General features: G+C 31.1%; 2 protein-coding genes and 1 long non-coding RNA gene across 3 annotated transcripts in view; 1 reads left to right on the top strand and 2 right to left on the bottom strand.

Moving 5' to 3' along the window:
* Positions 1 to 8,432, bottom strand: part of LOC145329700 (vascular endothelial growth factor receptor 1-like) — a 76,946-nt gene extending 68,514 nt beyond the window's left edge. Inside the window, exons 1-9 of the mRNA XM_080174062.1 lie at positions 8,080 to 8,432; positions 6,778 to 6,861; positions 6,344 to 6,451; positions 5,934 to 6,017; positions 4,938 to 4,972; positions 3,562 to 3,636; positions 2,115 to 2,210; positions 1,645 to 1,717; positions 238 to 304 (exon numbers count right to left, since the gene is read on the bottom strand). Of these exons, the coding sequence (XP_080030188.1) occupies positions 238 to 304; positions 1,645 to 1,717; positions 2,115 to 2,210; positions 3,562 to 3,636; positions 4,938 to 4,972; positions 5,934 to 6,017; positions 6,344 to 6,451; positions 6,778 to 6,861; positions 8,080 to 8,285 (828 nt within the window). The 5' untranslated portion in view covers positions 8,286 to 8,432. The remainder of the gene's footprint in view (positions 1 to 237; positions 305 to 1,644; positions 1,718 to 2,114; positions 2,211 to 3,561; positions 3,637 to 4,937; positions 4,973 to 5,933; positions 6,018 to 6,343; positions 6,452 to 6,777; positions 6,862 to 8,079) is intronic.
* Positions 8,433 to 10,942: 2,510 nt separating this feature from the next.
* On the top strand, positions 10,943 to 15,492 carry LOC145329696 (uncharacterized). The gene is made up of 3 exons (XM_080174058.1): positions 10,943 to 11,019; positions 11,326 to 12,170; positions 15,339 to 15,492. Exons 2-3 carry the CDS (start codon positions 11,327 to 11,329, stop codon positions 15,464 to 15,466), a joined length of 972 nt encoding a protein of 323 aa, XP_080030184.1. The 5' UTR covers positions 10,943 to 11,019; position 11,326; the 3' UTR covers positions 15,467 to 15,492.
* Positions 15,493 to 17,500: 2,008 nt separating this feature from the next.
* Positions 17,501 to 19,536, bottom strand: LOC145329698 (uncharacterized). The gene is made up of 2 exons (XR_013883056.1): positions 19,414 to 19,536; positions 17,501 to 18,695 (listed from the first exon to the last, which is right to left on the bottom strand). It is a non-coding gene; the product is annotated as an uncharacterized LOC145329698 (long non-coding RNA).
* Between the last annotated feature and the right edge of the window lie 1,543 nt (positions 19,537 to 21,079).

The following is a 21,079-nucleotide window of genomic DNA, read 5'->3' as shown; positions in this document are numbered from 1 at the left end:
CATTGTACCTTATTTTCCTAGGGATAATTATTCCCAAAAAGATATATATAATTATTGTGTTATAAAAAATTGTTGTCAAAAAAGTATAAAAAAAACAAGCATGTTTTAAATGGACATTCAGTCTTTCTTTTAATCATTTCAGAGTTGCTAACATCCAAAATTAACGATAAGAGCTATCCTTTGCAGACAGAAGTAAATTGTCTAATAATAGAATTGTTTTGCTCTTAAAATACTTACTGTTATATTACAAACAATTGTAAAATTTCCTCCAAGAATTGGTCTCTCTGGAAAAGGTCCCAGGATCCTATAAATATTTGAAATAGGAACCAAAAATATTAAACAATTGGATCTACTGCAGTTCACGGTAAAATATTGCTGGTAACGAATATTGCCAAAAATCTATGAATTTTAAAGGCTGCTAGCTGTCAAACGGTTGAACGTACAGATCATACCCGCACACCATTTTAAGCGGTATAAGAAGGACTACAAATAATCTGGAATAGCCAAGATCCAATGATGCACAGGGAAAGCTTCACTGAAGAAAAAACGCGTAAAATAGGCCTTTTTCGCGCATTTCTCTGCACTGCGAGATAATTAGGCATTATTGATTAATGGCTATTCCAGATTATTTGTAGGCCTTCTTATGCCGCTTAAAACAGTGTGCGGGCATGATCTGTACGTTAAACCGTTTGACCGCTAGCAGCCTTTAAAATTCATAGATTTTTGGCAATATTCGTTACCAGCAATATTTTACCATGAACTGCAGTAGATCCAAACAATTAAACAACCGTTCTATAACTAATTAATTAATTAGTTGAATATAATGCTTAATGACACTCTGCTATTTAGTAATTAATAAACCATAAAGAATAAATATTTCTTGCATCGTTTTATAAACAGCTTTCCGCGGATGTAAAATATACAACTGGATATAATACGATGCTAGACATATTTTTATCGCATGAATTAGAACCGGTCCTAATCCACCGGATTCGAATGAATACAACAAAATTCGTCTTGTATTTCCAGAATAAACTTTATGAACTTTTTCAATTATGTTTCTCTTTTTCCCTTACTAGTTGTGGCTCTCCCTCTAGCCTTGCGGTTTTTAAATTAGAATGGGAGGGGGGGGGGGGATGGGGTTACATTCAGGATTATTAGAAAGACAATTATGTTAATATTCATCTATTATGCAAAGTAGAATGATGTCTGTCCGTCCGTCTGTCTAACTGTCCGTCCCTTAAGATCTCGGTAACCACTGAACCGATCGAATTCTACTCTTTAGGGAATATACCTACTAGTCCTGTGGTGGTTATAGGCTATTTCCTTGGCGCGAGGGACACCCCTAACCCCCCCCCCAAAAAAAAAAAAAAAAAAAAAAAAATTTTATTCCTCCACCCAATATTTTTAAATCATCAATCGGGGCAAAGCCCCTAGAGGCTATGGGCGTAGCCGCTAGTTATTCAAAAAGTATTAGAAGAAAAAAGCTACGATTAAGAAAACTAGTAAGCTGCTATTTCATAAAAAAAAATAACTCCTTAAAATTAAAAAAAAATGTAACATAGAAAAGAAATATATTTCATCAGCTAACCAACCAATAATCATTGTAGATAAGCCTCCTTTACATAGATGCTGAGAAATTACCTTGGTATGGGTAGGGTCAACTCATTATGATCAACTATTTGTAAATATGATCTGTACGTTGCTGTCTCTCTTCCTAAACATCATGTTTTATCAGGTAGAGTGGGAGGGAACATTGGAGTGAAATTTATTCTGGACCTGGTACCTAAAGTTTTACAAATTCTGATATTTTGGCATATAACATTTGTGACTAAATAATCTTCATTAGTTGGACAAAACTTTTTTTGCCAGCAATTTTTATATCCTGAATGGATATGTAGACACTCCTTTCTATTGAAAGTTTATCTTCATATTTAAAGTAGTTTGGACTAAATAAACGCATTTGACAGAAATTTAGATAGTGTGTTTTTGGTTTTCTACAGTGTTTAGACAATTTTACATAGAGCCGTAAAATACATTAGCCGCAGTACACACTGCAGCCTAGCCGCACAAAAAATTGTTCCGTTTGCCAAGCCTTATTTTAAAAATCTTACCTAAAACTGCAATGCATGTTAAAGTACCGGCATCCCTTATACTAGCTTTATAAATCCACAATCCAGTTTGTGCTGTGTACTTCATATTATTTGCCTCTAAAAAAAATGCATAAATATGATTAATGTGTTAATGCTAGGTTCAAACTTCAGAGAAAAATGTTTGAAATTCTATTACTAGCTTAATAAATCCATTAAACTGTGAAAAAAGACAGCATAAATGAGAGTGGTGTTAAACGACTAAAACCTCTTAAAAACCTAATTGTTACAGGAATCATCATGCAAAATTTTCTATCCAGAAAACATGCATAATTTGAATATTATTGCCAATCGTCAAACTTAAATGTAAAACATTTTTGCTTTTAAAATTTTTGTTTACTCTGAACCTTCAATGTTTTTAAATGTTTGCTTATTAGTTTACAATTATAGATAAGACAAATTATTTGTCATAATAACTTTGATAACTTTAAATCATAATATATTGAAAGTATAATTTGTAAATAATATTGTAGCCAAGAATAGGTAATTTACTGTTTTACAATCTTAATTTAATCTTTGTTTAATGTCTTGATAAATATTTTAAAAAATGAAACTATTTGGTGCTTTACCCAAAAGTTCATAGCGAGTAAATGGACCCCCCAGGCCCCCCTTTTTTATTAATTTAAAATAAACACAACAATAATTACACCCCACCTCACAATTAAACACCAAGAATTTTGCATATTTGTGTTCAGCTATAATCTTATCTATTATCCTCTCCTATTAACGGTGAATGAAAGGAATATACTACATATAGAGTGTTTTTTTTTATGAGAACTTTTTTGAAAGCAATTTTACCCCACTTATAGTTATCAGAATTTAATGATTAATGGCTTATTTTCTTCGTTTTTTAATGCAATTAATCGAACAACAAAAAATATTTCAGTTTATATTTAAAAAGTACAGTTAAATCTAAAATTCAAAACTTAGGTGTCAACATCTAAAAATGGTTTTAGCGCATTTTTCTTATGCACAAATATTCAACCTTTTGCAAGAATGGCTGATAAACACATTAAAGTTGAGATATAGAGCTAAAAATGTATACAGATACTATTAGGGACATGTACTAGAACATATCAAAGTTTGAAGGTCATATCTCAACCTGGGAGGAGTACTGGCCCCCCAAAGTTGACTACAGAAAATTCAATTTTTTTCTTGCAAAGGGTAGATTTGGGCATAAGAAAAATGCGCTAAACCCATTTTTAGATGTTGACACCTAATTTTGAATTTTAGATTTTACTGTACGTTAAAAAAAACTGAAATATTTTTTTGGTGTTCTATTAATTGCATTAAAAAACGAAGAAAATAAGTCATTAATCATTAAATTCTGATAAATATAAGTGGTGTAAAATTGCTTTCAAAAAAGTTCTCATAAAAAAAAACACAATGTATATTATACTTTAGCACCTACCTAAATTGCTTGTTATGTCTGTTTCATGAGCATTCTCAAACTTCATACGAACTTTTGGTGAAGTGGGTCGACATCCTTAGAAAAAAAATAAAAATAAGAATGCTTTGTTTAAAGTACTTCAATATATTAATGTGCAACACCTACTATTTTAATTGATATAGCTTTTGTATCGCTGATTAATCTATTATTATTCACTTAATCTTTGGAAGTTTGGGTAATTGAGGAGAGCTAGAAAACATTGTTATATTAAAACAACAGGAGTCAAAAGAGTCGCTCCTGCAAAAGCGATTTAGGTTATTAATCGAATTGATACTTTACGTGCATAAGCCTAATATTTAAAACATTCCCATGATAAACGAAAATCAAAAGTGGATCGAGTTTGACTAGCCGACAAGCTTTACTTTGTCCACTGTTATCAAGGCAAGCAATTATTTGAAATATCGACGACTAAATAAACTATAAAGCACAAGAAGAGTTGAGAAAAGCCTTATTTGTCTAGCCTTATGTTCCCTAATGACCTCGGTTTTAATAATTTGTATATATAGACAGGTTAAATATATGGGTAGCTGAATAGTGAAAAGTAGCCTTTAATGTTACCAAAAAAAAAATTTCAATCGTATTTCCAACTCGATACACAAAACGTATATGTAAAAGTTAAAATAAGGTTAGCTTATATAAAAATAAACTTTTTAGAAAAAAGTTAATTCATGAAAATGTAAATATATGCTTATGTATACACTTTTATAAGACCAGCATACAATGTACAAGGAAGAAAAAGAATATTTGAACTATGATAGTTATATCCCTCAGTATCGCAAAAAAGTAAATAAGTAAATAAAGATAATTCAAAATAATCAGGTAGAAACTTGAATAAATTTTTTATTAAATTCTTGCTATTTGATGGACCGATTGCTTCAATATTTTCTGAGAAGCTTAGTATTGGTTCTTGGCAGGTAGGCTGTTATGAGAATGGGAGGAGAGGGGAGGGGGGGGAAGATATAAACAATGAGAAATATCATAATCAAAGTCACAGGGCGTCCAAGGTTTTTCATTTGGGGGGGGGGGGGGGTAAAAATTCAAAATTTAAAATTTATTTGGGGGGGGGGGGTTGGGGGTAATATTTATATCATATGGGCAAGGACGTCCAAGCTTTTAATTTTTTGGGGGGAGGGGACCTTGGAGTCGCAGCTAAAGAACGAAAAAAGAAGGACTTTTGGCTGTAAATTATATTGGTCCTAAAGCTTTATAATACGATCTTCATTCGCTGGCTTAAACAAATTAGGGCTTTCTTCAATTAATCACGATAAGGTTGTACAAATCTTCAATGTGATGGAACAACAAAATTATAGAGTAGCTTCGCTAATACAAACTTTTACCTATTTGTGTTGGATAGTCCTTGTAAACGTTCACTACAACATATAACTTAAACATGTGACAATAATATTAGATTTTCTTCTTTGTTTACAAAGATAGATGTTTGAAATTTATTGTAAAGATTCTTATAATTATTAAGCATCTAATCTTGTCTTACTTTGTCCCTATGTCTGTCCTCATTGCTAAAGGAATCATATTAATAAAAAAAATGTAATTAACTCAATTGCTATCTAAAATCTAAAAATAAAATAGCCTAAAACCATTACAGGACCTATGTGAAGGTTACCAGAAATAGAGAACCCAAACGGTTCAGTAGTTATTGAGATATTAAGCTTTAGACAAAAAACCTTACTACTTTATATAATAGGAAATAAGATAAAGCTCTTATTATTATTATACAAATTTATTTTAGCTTGTTATTGCCGCGTTATTCTTGATGAAGTTGTTCTTGTTTTAATCAACTCTGGTTGTCTCTGGTTTATATAAACAATCTCTATTTTTCTTGCAAAATAAGGGGAGATTTATACCAGATAACAAGGAAGGCATCATTAAAAAATAATCCACGAGTTAAAAAAAACTTAAATTTTTTTCCAATTTGGTAACCCCTTCGGCCCGTCAGGGTTAACAAAACTGGTTTTCATTTTAAGACATAAATTATGGAGCAGAAGAGAATAAATTTAGATTTCTATCTGAAATTGTATCCATTTGAGCTTAGAAGTACATAAATTAAGCTTAAAATTATCTCATTGTCATTACGGACTGAATGATGAAATTAGTATTGCATGGTCTTCAATATTTCATGCGGACTGAATGACATGCAGACCGAAATAGTTACTATGTAGTTTACTAAAATTAGTATCGCATGGTCTTCAATATTTCATTTAACTCCCATAGTTTAAATGTTAATTTGCGAGCATTGCTGTTTGATTATTGGATCCTTTTTTAAAATTTTTTTTTGATATGTATGACCTATAAGCTAATCACATGTTTAGATTCCTCTTTGAAAGTATCCCGAGTTTCTGAGCAGATGTACCTCACTTTCAACAAATATATAGATACTCGCTGATATGTTGTTTTCATAACTAAAAAAATAATAATAATCCTTATATAAAAGTAACAGGATGTCTGCTGGCTGTGTGTCTTTTTATACTTAAGGATCTCGCTATGGACCGACATGGTTCCCCTTTTCAGTGAAGTGTACCCATAATGTATAGTGTCTCTTAAGTATTCCTTAGGCCTCTAGGGGCGTAACCTCTATTATTACAATAAAGCATAAAAAAATAATAAACGTTTGTAGAAAATTTTCAGAAACAAATTTTACAAAAATGCCTCAACTGTATTTATGCTGGTTAGAAATATCAATTACCCAGATAAAGTGGCATAACTGTATTTCTATAAGTAGACTTACTTGCAGCTAATAATTCCAGTATCCCAATAGGTTAGATTTGCAACAGTTAACATTTGTTGGTGGGGGTTGTCTTCTGAGGGGACAATTTCAGGGGCTCCATACAAAAATCTTTAAAAAAATTTTAAAGGCTACATAAGCCCAACAAATATAATAGTTTAAAAGCGAATTACAATTATTTTATAACAGAAGATTAAACTCTGTATAATCTTATCTTAATTAGTTCCTGATATTCCTAAGAATTTCAATTTTAAAAATATATTTTATTGTATATAAAATTTATTTCAAAATGCTAAATTTAAACAACCTGCTAATGAACTTCATAAATTATTCCCAATTTACAACTGTTACAGGAATCCCCAAATGATAATTAATAACAATTTAAAAATCCTATCATGCCTTAAAAGATGGGAAATCTTAATAAAAATATAATGGACCTGAGATCTCTATCATTAGTTTCTCCAGAATTAAGACTTGGTTCTTCCCAACTTAGTTCTACTGTTCCTTGACTTCCAGAGCATCTAAAAAAGATTTATGAATAAAGGCCATGGATGCAGAGGACAATGCACTGAAAATCACACTGGTACCTAAAAAATCATAACACGTTATCTAATTCTTTGCCTTAAAAAGCTTTTGGTACTTTTGGAAAATTTTGATTGGTTGGTTCTTGACTAATTATATCCAAACTCTTCTAAAAATAATTTCAATAAAAAAGGATCATTTTTTATATGATCATTGGGGATGTGAAGAAATTTAGGGTATAGTCCCTTTCGTGACTTCGCACCTTAAGGGACAATTCTTCGTATTGTTTACAGTAGGTTTTCTCCTATTTCTAGCCCCTGTGGGGGGCTCTAACCCTGCGGGGCCAATTACCTAACCCTGTGGGGCAATCACCTAACCCAATATAACCTAACCTAACCTAAAATAACCTATAAAAAGCCATTTTAAAATTACGACAAATCGCCCCTTAAGGAGCGATGTCACGAAAGGGACTATTCCTGAAATTCATCGTCCATTGTCTCAACCATTAAGAAACTTAAGTGTAGTATATCTGTAATCATTTCATTTCCTAGACTTGCAAGACATCCATAGGTAGCAAATCATTTAATCAACAATGTAACAAGGATGACAATATCCAACATGCCATAAAAAATTCGATCTAAATTGGTCTCAAAAGTTTTTGATGTTGTTCTTGTGAACAGAACAAATAAAAAATATTAGAATTTTCATTTTTATAAAATTAATTTATTAACTAAAAAGAAATGAATCCTATTGTGAATAAATTATAATTCATTAAAATTTGAACAACATATAATATAATATATTACATATCTATTAGCAGCACAGCTACACTATAAGTGTTCGTGTCTGTGTGTCTGTAAGGCTATCTCTCGTCGCTATCAGCTTAAATATTTTTATTAATTAACTCATAATTTCAAGCTTCTATTGCGTATAACCAATGACAATCCTTGTATTCGTATGATGAATCATACATAAATTTTTAATTATAGACTAAGGTGACGTATAATGATATCACTTTATCAATTAAGTACCAAAAGCAATTATCTTCGTAAATTTTAGGGAAGTGTTACAAATTATACATATCAAATTAAGATTAAAATGTAGAAACTTGATGGCTTGAGAAAATGCAGGATAAAACAGCGGCAGTCAGTTAAATGAAATATGTTATATAATAACTCTGCTTTAATACGAAATAAGAAGATTAATAAGTCACTAACCTAACATTAATATCAGAACCTTCTGGAATAACATAATAATCAAGATCATCTCCAACAACTGCTGATTGGCGTTCATAACCAACAATACTTAACACAGGAGATCCAACAGATTCGTCAGCAGAAACGACGACATTTAAAATAGTGTACAGAAAAACAGCTGACGCAAGGCTATGGTAAGTTACCATGTTCTTGATCAAGACCCGCATCTTCTGTTTTATTTACTAATTTTCACTGATTTTTAATTTTTCTAAAATTTTTCACATTATTTTAACATCTTATGTGCATTATCACTTTTATAAATTAAACCTTAACTGTAAAAACATTTTAATTTGTAACTCAGCAAATAGTTCGAAACACTGAAACTGAAATAAAAAGATAAGTGATTGCAATAATATTTTGAGCCAGGCAATACACAAGTTCAACTATACAGAGATAAGAATGTCAGGGGTAAAGTAATGGGCATATTTCACAAATTTTATTTTTACACAAATAGAAATATTCTTATTATCCCTCCCCCTACCACACCAACTTTATTTTTAACAGTAGTTATTGTAGGTTTGTTCTTAACTATACTTTAGGTTAGTTTAGGTTATAGCCATGTAGGTTTAGCCGCTGCAGTATTAAAGGACGCCTGCAAGAAATAACACGCTTTAACTGCTAAAAGACTGCCACAAGAAGACCCAATACCCCAAATTATAAGCCTTCAGCTTCAATAACAAAAAAGTTCTAGGCATTTCAAAATAGCATTTTATGTACAATGGAATTTTTGAAAGATTTCCAATGCTCATAAAAGAAAAAACAATATTAAATTACGTTGCCTAGACATAAAATTATAACCTTATCTTTGTCAGAAACTTAGATTGTCTGTAACTGATTACATTTTTACAATAAAAACACCACATTTCATAGTCAAAATCTATGAAAAAAATTCGATTTAAATTGCATTTTTAAACGAAAATCATAGCGGAAACAAAGGGGTAAACTAATACAAGCTTAGCTGTGATTGGTTGTTAAGCTGATTCAGCCTTCTGATTGGCTACAGTACATTCGGTACAACGCAAGTAAAACTTAATTTTTTTTAATGATTTTGACTATAAAAATGGGTATTTTTATTGTAAAAATATAATTAGTTACTGGAAACCTAAATTTATGACAAAAATAAGATTATAATTTTGTTTCTAGGCCACGTAGTTTAATTTTAAAGTTTTCAACATGAGCATTGCAATTCTTTCAAAATTTCCATTGTACATAAAATGTCATTTTAAAATGCCTAGAACTTTTTTGTTATAGAAGCTGAAGGCTTCAAATTTGGGGTATTTGGTCTACTTGTGGCAGTCTTTCAGCAGTTAAAGCGTGGTATTTCTTGCAGGCTTCCTTTAAGATTCATCGCAGAGTTAAGCGCAGGAATAAACACTAACCCCCCCCCCTCATTTTCTTTCTTCAAAATAAGGGACACTTTTCTATCATAATATTTACTTATCATTTTGATTATGAGGAAAGGTAAATATTGAATGCTAGCAATAATACTCATAAGAATGTTTTCTTTATCTCTATTTCCTTTTTTTAATCACACACAACAATATTCGTATATCTATGTAGGTTATCAACGATTTGGTTAATGAAATGCTACCTAACATTATAAAATCATTTAGAAGGTAATTCTGATATAGCAGTGTTAATTGTATTTCTAAAAATCTGTGAGACTATACTATCCGTTTTAAAAGTAGCAGAATGTATTTCTGTTAGTGTGTAGCAAAGGATTTCGTCTTTACATTGAAGATTTATTTAGGTACAGGAAAAGTTTATAATTAACTTTAGGAAGTTAACTTTAATTGCATTAACTAGGAGAAAAACTACTTTGAAAATACGATGAAACGCCCCTTAAGAGGCGTTGCCAGGAAAGAGACTATATCCCAAAATGTTTAATTATATAATAACATTTGAGATGAGTAATATATAACAATGCCAATAATAAAAATTACTAATAATAACATTTCTTCAAAATATGCCAAATTTGTGCATAAGTCTTCTAAAAATAAAATATACAGGACGAACAGAGATGTCATAACTGAAAAAAAAAATTATTTGAAATATAAATTTAGGATGATTATGACTTAACAAGGATGACAACATCCATAAGCGAAGCTCTAAAATCAAGCAGTAGAACAAACAAACATGAACAATTAATAAGCAGAATATTAATTAAAAGTATTATTATATAAGTTTATGTAAACTTGTTGCAAAATTAACGTAAATACGGGATAATGTTTGAGGATATACTTACATTTTAAGACTTAAAACCTTGTTGTCCTAAGAATAATTGGATTATAATATTATACAAAAATGTTAGCATGTTTTAAATGGACGAACGGACTTTCTGATAACGATTATAGAGTTGCTATGCATTTTAAATCGTACCTAATCGTTACATGAATCATCATTTGTATTTTTAAATCGAGAGGGCAATTCTAATATGCCTACATCAACGAAAAGAGCCTACTTTGACGTACGGACGTATAGACCCTAATTATTGTAAACTTAAGCTGCTCAATATTATGAATAATATTCAAGCGGTTAAGTATCTTAAGGATGTCGGCTGAGAAGGGCTAACCTACAATAAGAATTAAATTGAATATTTTTGAATTTAAAAAAAAAGAACATATTGTCTCACTCCTTACAATGATTAATTGTTATACATTTCCATTGTAAGAAATTATTTAAATAAATTTTTATTTTGGACAGTACAATTTTAGTATTGGAGGTTAAGGGGGAAAGGAAATGTATCCAAGGGGCTGGGGTGCATCAAGGGTGAATTGTAGGGGGGGGGGGGGGGGGAATAATGATTATTCTAATTGTACCCCAGTCGTAGAGAAATCTTTTAGCTGGACGCGTCTGTTAAAGAATATTTTATCATTTTATGTTTTGGTGAAAACTAAATAGGTAAGCTGTTAAGTGTTTTTTTTTCATATTTTATTTAATGTTGAGAGTATTATTTACTTAGCTTACTTGTTTACTTCCTTTTTCATATTTGCTGTTGCTATTTCAACCATTAATTGCTTTATAATCTGGATGCAATTGGTTTGTGTTTAAAATTTATGGAAATTTGATCAAATATTTAATATTAATTTAAAATAATAGGTGCACCCTTTAATTTGATGGGGTGACAATTTAATAAGGAAAATAAGTGATATCTCCTTTTCTCTTGTCATTAACTAAAAATTTTTTGATATAGAAAATTATTTATAGGATGCCTCCAATCCAAGGGACAAGCTTTAAACCCGTATCCCCGCTATCAAATGCAGAAATTATTAATTTGTGTGTGCCAGGCACAGGGAATGTAGCGGCAAGGGCGCTTCAAGAAAAAAAGTTATGGGATGCGTCACCAACGTTTTTCTTTTTCACACATCTGGGCTCTGATAACAAGAAAATTAACAGCTGCTATTTATCCATGTTGGGTTCTTGGCAGTCAGATATCATTGTATCTACCCACAGATTCTGCCCAGCGCTGGATGAAGAATCCTTTTTAACTATAAAGGATCTGGACCTTTCACAGTTCAGATTGGACGAGAACCTAGTGTCACAATGTATTCCCTTATCATCTCTAGAACCGGTCATCAACCTAGAGGGGGAAAAAGTTTCTTGGGAGGATTATGTGGAGCAAGGAGGAAGAGAAATGTGTATACGCGCGCATGTCACACCAACGACCGACCATTCTGCTAGGCTATCTCTTATGCTGGTCCCGGAATCGTTAGAAGTCTTGAATACCTTGTCCTGTGTAGCGGGTTTAGTACCTGGGTTTGCCTTAACTAGCAAAGAGCTGGCAATTTCACCAGCGGCAAGACTCCCTTGGGGCCTAGCTTTTGTAACATTGCTAATAAAAGGGGACACAACAAAGGACGTGGGGCAGATTGACCAACTTGAGCTAAGACGAGCAATTCACAAAGTGTTACAGGGGTCAATTGTCATCAAAGCATGCCGCCAGATGGAGTCTTACAAGAAAAGACTGGAGAAGCTAAAAAGTGGTGAAGTCAGCGATCCTATAGCTACAGAAGTATGGCCAGAAGTTCAAGGGGCTACTAATTACAATTCAGGTAAGAGTTTTAAAGGTTCTACTAGTAGTTAGTTTACCGTCATAAGGTTACAACAATTTTCTAATATTTATGCTTGACTATCCCAATCACCTCTATTCAAACATGCGAGTTGCTAACTATTAAGTATAGTATTTTAAGTTTATTCAAAAACAAAAGCTTTTATATATTTAGGAAAGGGTCATGTTTAATCATGTTGAAATTTGCCTTTCCAGTTATAACTTTGCAGGGTGATTCCTAGAGTAGTTAGGTACAAATAAAAAAAGCCTAACAGCAATATAATTGTTATTTCAAGTTTAGTGTTGACTTGTATACACATATATCTCAATTATTCAGTTCTGACGCTACAAGTGTTAATGGGCGTTTGCTCTCATGTTTCAAGGCGTTGCTTTTATGGAGTTTGTTACCATTGTTTGTTTGTTTGTTTTGCTCTTTGGTATTTCTTTAATGAAACTATTTGGAAAGATAGAGTAGCTGCGCTAGGAAAGAAATATAGGGGGGTAAAACCTTGTGTTAGTAAAAACATATTTAAGTGCTGCATTTTGTTTACATAAGAATTGCGGAAATTTATATTTCTCATTATTTCTAAAAAGAATATTTCTTTTTTGTAAGAAGAGAAATGAGGTAGTTTTAAAGCTCTTTTCTAAGATTTGTTAAGTGGTAAATACTCGGCAGATGCATATAGGCACCTAATTATTTGTATTTTTATTTGGGACAAGTTATGTCTAAAATATTGGAATTGCCATATTTTCATATTGGTGGATTATTTAGAGCTACAACAGTGATGACAATCTAACAAGAATTTTTTTTTAATAGTTAATTTCATATTTGATTTATTGGCTAATTTTAACAAATTATTTATTTGTTATTTCAATATTTGATTTCTATGGAAATGTCACAGAACTTGACAATGTTGAATTAATGTTATTTGATTTTATAAGAAAGCTATTAAAGAATTTGTTTTATAGCTACATATTATTTCTCACACAATAGAAGTTAAAAAGACAATAGGTTTACCGTTAAGGAATTCATCAAGTTAAATCTATGCTTCATTTATTTATAATGCTATTTCATTGTTAATATTTACAGGGCGAAGAATTTATAAACCTGTGGCAATAAAGGGTAGCGCCAAGTACAATGGAAGAGGACTGTACACTAAAGAATCTTTTAATTTTGCCGGATTAAAGCCAGGCATTGCCTACATGTTGGCTAATGCAGCAAATCACAGCCTGAGCGTTAACACTTGGAAAACTTACTCAACTGTAAAAACCCATATTGAAAGTTGTAGCAGATTTTATAATAATCAATTTAAGTTTCCCATGGATCAAAATGACGTTATAAAATTTATTGGTTGGCTCATGCATGTAAGACAAGTAAAAGGTTCCACCATAGATGTGTATGTTGCTGCATTGCGACAAATTCACATGGCCAGCGGATATATAGTAAAGAATCTGCGACCGGACATAGTTTCGTCCATTATAAACGGCCAGAAGAATGTTGATTCATTAACTGTTAAAAAAACCGAAGCTAGGCTACCAGTGACTTTTTCTATCCTCAAACTGCTAAAAATAGAGATAAATAATCTAGAGCTTGATATTGGCGAAAAACGGCTAATTTGGGCTGTTTGCTCCATTAATTTCTTTGGAGCTTTGAGAGTTCACGAAAGTTTAGCCAAAAATAAAAGTTATTTTGATCCCATAAATACACTCTTGGGGAAAGATTTAGTATTAAAGAAGATTAAAATCAATAAAGAAGCAGTTTGGGTGATTCAAATGCGCATTAAATCTCCAAAAGAAAGCAGAGCTGTTAACAACCAAATTGTGGATATATACGAAAATAAGGGCCCTTTGTGCCCAGTAAGAGCTTTGAGGTTCGAACATTATGGATTATTTGTGTAGGCTATATGTTTATTTTATATATTAGTTTAATGTAAATTCAAGTAATTTCTATCTATTCAAGTTTAAGTTTTTTTTTTTTTGTATGAATGTCTGAACATTTCTCTATAGGAATTTTCTGTGGTTTTTTTTATATTGTTGGGATATTTCTATGTATTGGTTTAAGAATCGATCAAAACTCCATAATGTTATCGATTCAGGAAATGGTTGGAAACCAACCCGCCCCGCAACCGTAACCTTCCTTTTTTCCGAAAGCAAGACGGGTCCCCCCTGACGGGAAAAGATTTGAACAAATTTCTTAGATTATGTCTAGGAAAACACATCCCTTACAGGAAGGGTGTTATTTCTTCTCATTCCTTCAGAGCTGGAATTGCCAGTCACATGGGTATTTTAGGCTATTCTGATAATGATATTATGGCTGTTGGCAGATGGAGCTCTAGATGTTTTGAGCTTTACACGAAATTACCACGCACAAAAAGATTGGAAATGGCTAAGAAAATGGCCAATATAAAGTATTAAAAAGTGAGTCTGAAAATTTAGTTTTCTTTTAAACTTACATGGGTTTATTTCGTTTACTTTGGTTATCCTTTTTATTTAAAGTAGTGAGGCTTTTTCATCTTAAGCTTTAGATATTGGAAACTGCTGATTTGATTTTATTACACTTTTCAGGGCAGTTTTATAAATGTCTTTGAGAAGTTTTAGATTATTTTCCCGATTTTCTTACACTGTCCCCGAGAGGCTAGGGGCGAAGCAACTAGTAGTAGATAGTGTAGATATTTATATTGCATATATTTCACATTTTATTTTCCCGACACGGAGTTCCTTCACACATAGTAAAAAGGGGGAAGGTATATCAATAAAAAATATTTAATATGGGAAACTTGAATTTATATCATAGGGGTACTGGGGTTGGGGGGGAGGGTGAGGGTATCAATCTTAATGTGATTGTTTGAAAAAAATGGGAAAATTGGAATCTAATTTGTAACTAAGCATAATTTCAAATTATTCATTCTAGCAGTAAATGATTTTGTTGTCATTGATTTGTTTGTCTCACATTTTAATGTTTTTTTATTATTAAAGAATTGCCAATTTTTATATAGAAACTTAGCAGGGGTGCTAGGTTTAATTCTACATTTTATTTTTAAAGCTGCGTAGTTTATAAGCACGATTAAAATTTAATTTGGATTTACCCATTTAATTATTTCATATTGAAATTAGGTAATTATACTTAATGGTTATCTGGCGGCATATAAATATTCATGGATTTATTATTTAGACCACGACAACGCAACCTCTAGCGACGAGGATCTCTCTGACCCGGGCCAAGATCAAGATTCTATTTTAAGACAAGTGGGGAATGATTTGGATTTGAATGACTCTTCTAACTGTATGCCTAAAAGGTGATGTTTATTTTATGTAGGGTAGCTACTCTTCAAGCTTAATGTGGAAATTATCTAAGCTAATATGTAGATTTATAATCAAATGACATAAAGAGTAATTTTTTCCAGTTTAATAATTTTAACTTTATCTAAACTAGATATTAATCTAAATAAATTGGTCAAATGCATTCGGACAGGAGTCTTTAAAACTTATTTATATCTAATTTATCGTTGAAATTGAGAAAAATTAATTGTGTTCAAGATCAAATTGTTTGGTTATTTGTTTGTATTTACATACAATGTTAAATTTTGGTTTGAATATGATTTTTTTTACAGGAAAGCTCTTTGCTCTGGTAGTTCAGCCAATCCAAGTGCGAAAAACCACAAATTTTCCGAGTCAGCTGAAGTCTACTATGCTAACTGGGACCAGCTGGAATTGATTTGGCCTTTAGATGAGAGACCAGAAGGTATATTAAACATTTGGATTTATAATGTGCCTCTAAGGGCATTTTTTCGCAGTGGGTAGATTTTTTTATATTTTTTTTTGGGGGGGGGGGGGTGGAGTCATTTTATTGAACTAATAAAAAAACCTTCCCAAAACATATAAGAAGCTTCACTGTGGAGGTGAACCATATCGGTTCAGTGGTTAACAAGATACTACGCTACAAACAAAAAAAGCTTACTACTTAAATATAATAAGATATCATTAGGAAATTTATTGCATCAAAAGAGAAATTTTTATTCATAATTAGTTCTAGTTATTTAGATAAAAGATTTTATCTTATTTAGCTATAAGATATGGTCTTATTTAGTTTGCTTTCAAGTTGATAGGTGTCTCATTTATTGAAGAGTCATATATTTATTTATTTAGGGCATTTGAGAGACAAGAAGTGGATTAATTCTACCCCCCTTGATACTGTTAAGCCTTTTCCTATATTCTCTACAAGAAAAATATAAGCCTATCCTACATTTTAGGTAACCCATATAGTTTGATGGAAAAGTTGGTTCAGTTTTAAGGAAACCCAAAATTAAGATAGAGTAAGCATTGCCTCTGAGTTAGGGTGTACCTTCCTAATTCAAAGACTTTATTAGGTTAAGTTTAGTTCCTATTAATCTGCCACATTAAAAGAATCTTAGCCTAAAATCTTATTTAAAAGCCCAGGTTGTTTTCCCAATGTATATGATGGCAATGACAAATATACTTCCTCTTAATAATAAAAGTTAAATTTTGTAAGAACAATTTTCCAAATTTATTTTAACAAGTTTATAAGTCATGATAATACAAAATAGACAAGTAAAAATATATTCCATAGATTAGAATAAAATAATTAGAAGTTAACATAAAGTAAGACTTGGCTTTTATTATTTTACATCCTAACAAAAACTAACTCAGAGGTGCAAAGCATCTCTAGAGGTTAGACCAGATTGGGACTTTAGCTAAAAACAAAATAATGTAGAAAATATGTATCTAAAAAGGGCAAAAGTTAAATAGAATAGTTTTTACTAAGTACGTTTTTTTTTATTTTAATTTCTAATTCCACAAAAAAGCCTGAGTCCTTTGTATCAAGTACCAAAGAGGTACCAAGTATTTTATATTACAATTATAAATAACCATCATTCTAGCTAAACTTGTTAACAAAATTTAAGAGACATTTATTTTAAAGATACTACCAAAAGTATATAAAGAACTTAGAAAGAAAAAATATATTGAATATAAAACAGGGAGCTTAGTTAAATGAAAATGTAAAAGTTTACCTTTATTGCTAAGTTGTTTACCAAGGGACCAAGCTGAAATGACTGGTATCATATCTAGCTGGTCTTCTCTTTTTATACCTGTAGAGATGCATAATCGTTTTCTGTGCTTTTGTATAAAGGGTTGTTTTTCCATAAGGGGTTGAAACGTTTGTCTACTTATATATATATATATAGCGATGACTCATCCAAAAGTACGTATATTCTATTCTGCATTCTCTTATGGAGTTATTTTAGACTCACTAACATTATGAAAGTTAAAATGACTAGCAATGTAAGAATTAATCATATCTTTAAAATTATAATATTTTTCTTTTCTGTGATATTTTTTCTTGCTTCTATCCTTCTTATTTCTTCTATGGTGTGTGTAAATCCAATTGTCCAGTATGTAGTTGTTTTCTACCTGAAAAATTTATTCTTGTTATGTATTTTTACAGCACTCAATTGTAACTCTATTACTCGCTTATTTTTCTTGTCATCATAAATATAGTATGTACCTGTATAGGCTAGTTCTCCCCCTTTTATTTTATGCGTGGCTATTCTACAATTCTTTTTTGTCAGTTTGACTATTTATGCCTTGAGAAATCGGCATAACACGTCCTTATTTTCCCCCAAAAAAAAACAATAAAAAAAAGACTCTAATCTCATACCTCTATTGTTTTTATTAAGATTGTCCACAGTCTGCAAGACTAAGTTTAAGACCTTTCAAATCTTAAGGTTATATCTGTTTTGCTGTATGAAACTGAAAACTGTTTTTCAAAGCACAATAGAGATCTCCAGGTTCTAGGTTGTAGAATTATCTCAACAATTATTCTTATGGATCCACAGAATCATAACAGAAAGGTACTAATAATGACGATACACTCTGTGGTGATATGTGAGTATTGTATTTTGTCCGATGATTCATATACAGACTGCATCATCAAGAATAAATCTAATCCCTTTGGGTTTTGTTCTGGGATCCTGTTATCTCAATGATTATGTTGTTTCTGTTTTACTGGGTTGTTGGTTCTCAATATTAGATGAGGGATCAGCTTTTCAGGTAGAAGCATCTCTCTCTCTGTAGCACAGGTTCTTCTAAGTGAGATCATCAACATCTGTTGCCAGATTTAGGAATCTGACAATTTTTACAGGGTTTCTCCATAGATCCCTAACTGTTTGGTTGGTTAGATTACTTGATAGTTGAATACCTGTGATGTAGTGCGAGAACTGTCACAGTTGGGGCATTTATCCACCATGGAAACAGTCTTATCAATTCAAGCCTTATAACTTTTAGATAAGTGCTGTATCCAGATATCAGCTGTGCCAGGGTAGATCTGGTTGTTGTGGGCAGAAAAAAGCTCCATTCAGGGATGCTATGTTGGTCATGCCAATGCTGTGCATCCACCTCTACTACAGCAGCAACACCATCAGCAGTAGCAGCAGAACCAAGAATCAACACACATAATCTTCCACCCTTCAGGCGAGATCAGCAACACTTGATTGAAGCATCATGGTTGATCCTAAAAATAAAAAGATTATGCAATTTCTTATTATAATTGTTCAAATGTCTTTTTCTTCTGGTCTAATTGTTCTTTATAATTATTACAACTTGTTAAAAATAAAAAAAAATTATGTTTCATAGAATCTACAAAGTTACTAAAGATGGTTTTAAATTTACAAATAAAATTATGTTTTATTAAATCTACAAAGTTACTAAATATGAATATATAATTTTACATTCTTTTTTTTGTGCAGAATGCATCTTTTTCTGTAGTCTGTAGTATATGTTGAAAAGAAAAAAAAAACTAATTGTATTTTACTAGAAAATCTTTTATGTAATAAAGACATACTTTTTCTTATTTACTTTGTACTATTACATATTGTTACTTGCTTTTTTTTAATTAAAAGAAAGAGAAAAAAAATTAGCAGATTGTATTTTTGTTTTTTTTTTGTTTTAAGTCATCTGAAATGAAAAATAAGTTTTCTAAAAAGGTATTCAGAAAAAAGGGGAGAGTAGAGTTTTTCTTTAAAATTATATTTTCTATCCTTAAGTTTCAATACCTTTTCTTTGTTTTCTTTACCAAAATTTTTATTCTTTATGACTTATTTATCAAAGTGTTGAGTAAAAAAAATATAAAAATTGGGGTGCTATAGAAAATAAAAAATATTCTAGAAAATTGTTCTCTCTTTATGTCTGCCTTTTTCTTGTCTTCTCTTTTTTTTCTCTCTTTAATTTACCTGTTTGAGAAGATTTTCTTTTGGTGGATTTTTAGAAATGGTTTGAAACACCATCTTTGTTTATTTTTTTGATTCTCTGGTGGGTAATAAAACTCAACTGTGGCTTCAAGCTCAACCAAAATCTCGTGCAGATCTAAAATATCATTTTTATATAGAGATAAATGTTTTATTTCAATTGCTATCATATTACTTCTCTATTGTAAAGAAAATGATATATAAAAAAAATTAAAACTAATGTAATTCAAGGAAAAACTTTTGACATGGAGTGAATCATGATTCCAATTTTGAAACAACAGGTTAGCGTTAATACTGACATGAGCTAAAATTGAATGACCAAGGTATCAGTTCCAATTAATTTGAGGATTTCTATGATTGTTCAGTAACTGTAAAAATGAAAACTCTGATCTCTAAAAAAATCCAATTCTTTCATAGAGATCCCTAGCTAGCGCCAGGTGGAGGATATTGATGATAGGTATGATTCTACAAAAGTATCTAATTTAGAAAACTAATTTTGAAAAGAAGGCAAGGGTAGAATAGACTGGGCCGATTTCATCTTTTTATTTTTTAGAAAATTGTCGGAAATGAAAAAGGACTTGTGATTAGATTAGATATTGAGATTTCTAGCTGTACAGAATAAAATAGTGCATCTTTAGACCTCCATTTCTATAAATTATCATGTAACGTTTCGGTAAATATTTTATTCCTTTCTTGAGCTTCAATATTTAAGCATTTGCAGTTTATAACGTTTGTGAGTTATGGAAAGAGTTGTTTATAATTGTTTTAAAAAGATGTCAATCAAAGACGCAATGAATGTTTGTATAATTTTAGAAAATCAAACAGTCCTATTAGTAAGGATACACAGAATATGGTGATACAAAATATGCAAATAGATTCGCAGAGAAACTTGTAATCTAAAAAGTTAAGGGATACAAAATATTATTTTGATTGAAAGCAAGTGAATAATAAGAGGTATGTGTTGTATGTCACCAATTCAAGGCGATTATTAGCATAATAAGAGTCTTTAAGAATAATTGAAGAAAAACGTTTTTGTAGTAGAATCCACAAATTGTCTAGATTTTTGTGCAGCGGTGAAGTAAATTTCAGTACTGATTATGCACAAAAATTATGTATGTGCAATGTTAATGATCTGTATAATAAAATATCTGCAGTTTAACAAAAATTGGCCAAAAAAATTTATATGGTTAATGGAACCTGAAACACGTAAAAGATTGTTAGTCAATCGAAATTAGTAAGAAAATTGCAACAGACAATGGATTATAAAAGCTAATGAAAACTGTTAAATGGGGGCCCCAAAAAGTAAAAAGATTATATAGTTTATTGAAACTAAAAAAAAATGTGCACAAAAGCAGGGCCAAAAAAGTAAAAGGGAACAAGAATTGGGCAAAAAGGGCTAATAATGGGCAAAGTGGGCAAAAAAAACTAATAATGGGCAAAGGGCTAAAAAGTTAATTCATTTAATGAAAACATATACGTCTTGATTATAGGCAAGCGAACCTGTATAAGAGCTCAATTTATATATATATGATTATAATTATCATGCATAAAATTTTATTGCAAGATAAAAAAAATATCAGGGGAATTAAAGTATCTGCTAGCAAAGTATATGGAAAAAGGGCAAAGATAAGGATTTCAAAAAAAGTTTTTA

Source organism: Acartia tonsa, chromosome 10 (assembly GCF_053477335.1).
Source record: "Acartia tonsa isolate MP-2025a chromosome 10, ASM5347733v1, whole genome shotgun sequence".
Classification (NCBI taxonomy): domain Eukaryota; kingdom Metazoa; phylum Arthropoda; class Copepoda; order Calanoida; family Acartiidae; genus Acartia; species Acartia tonsa.
Note: the sequence above shows the minus strand (reverse complement) of the source record. Positions and strands in the feature narration are given on the sequence as shown.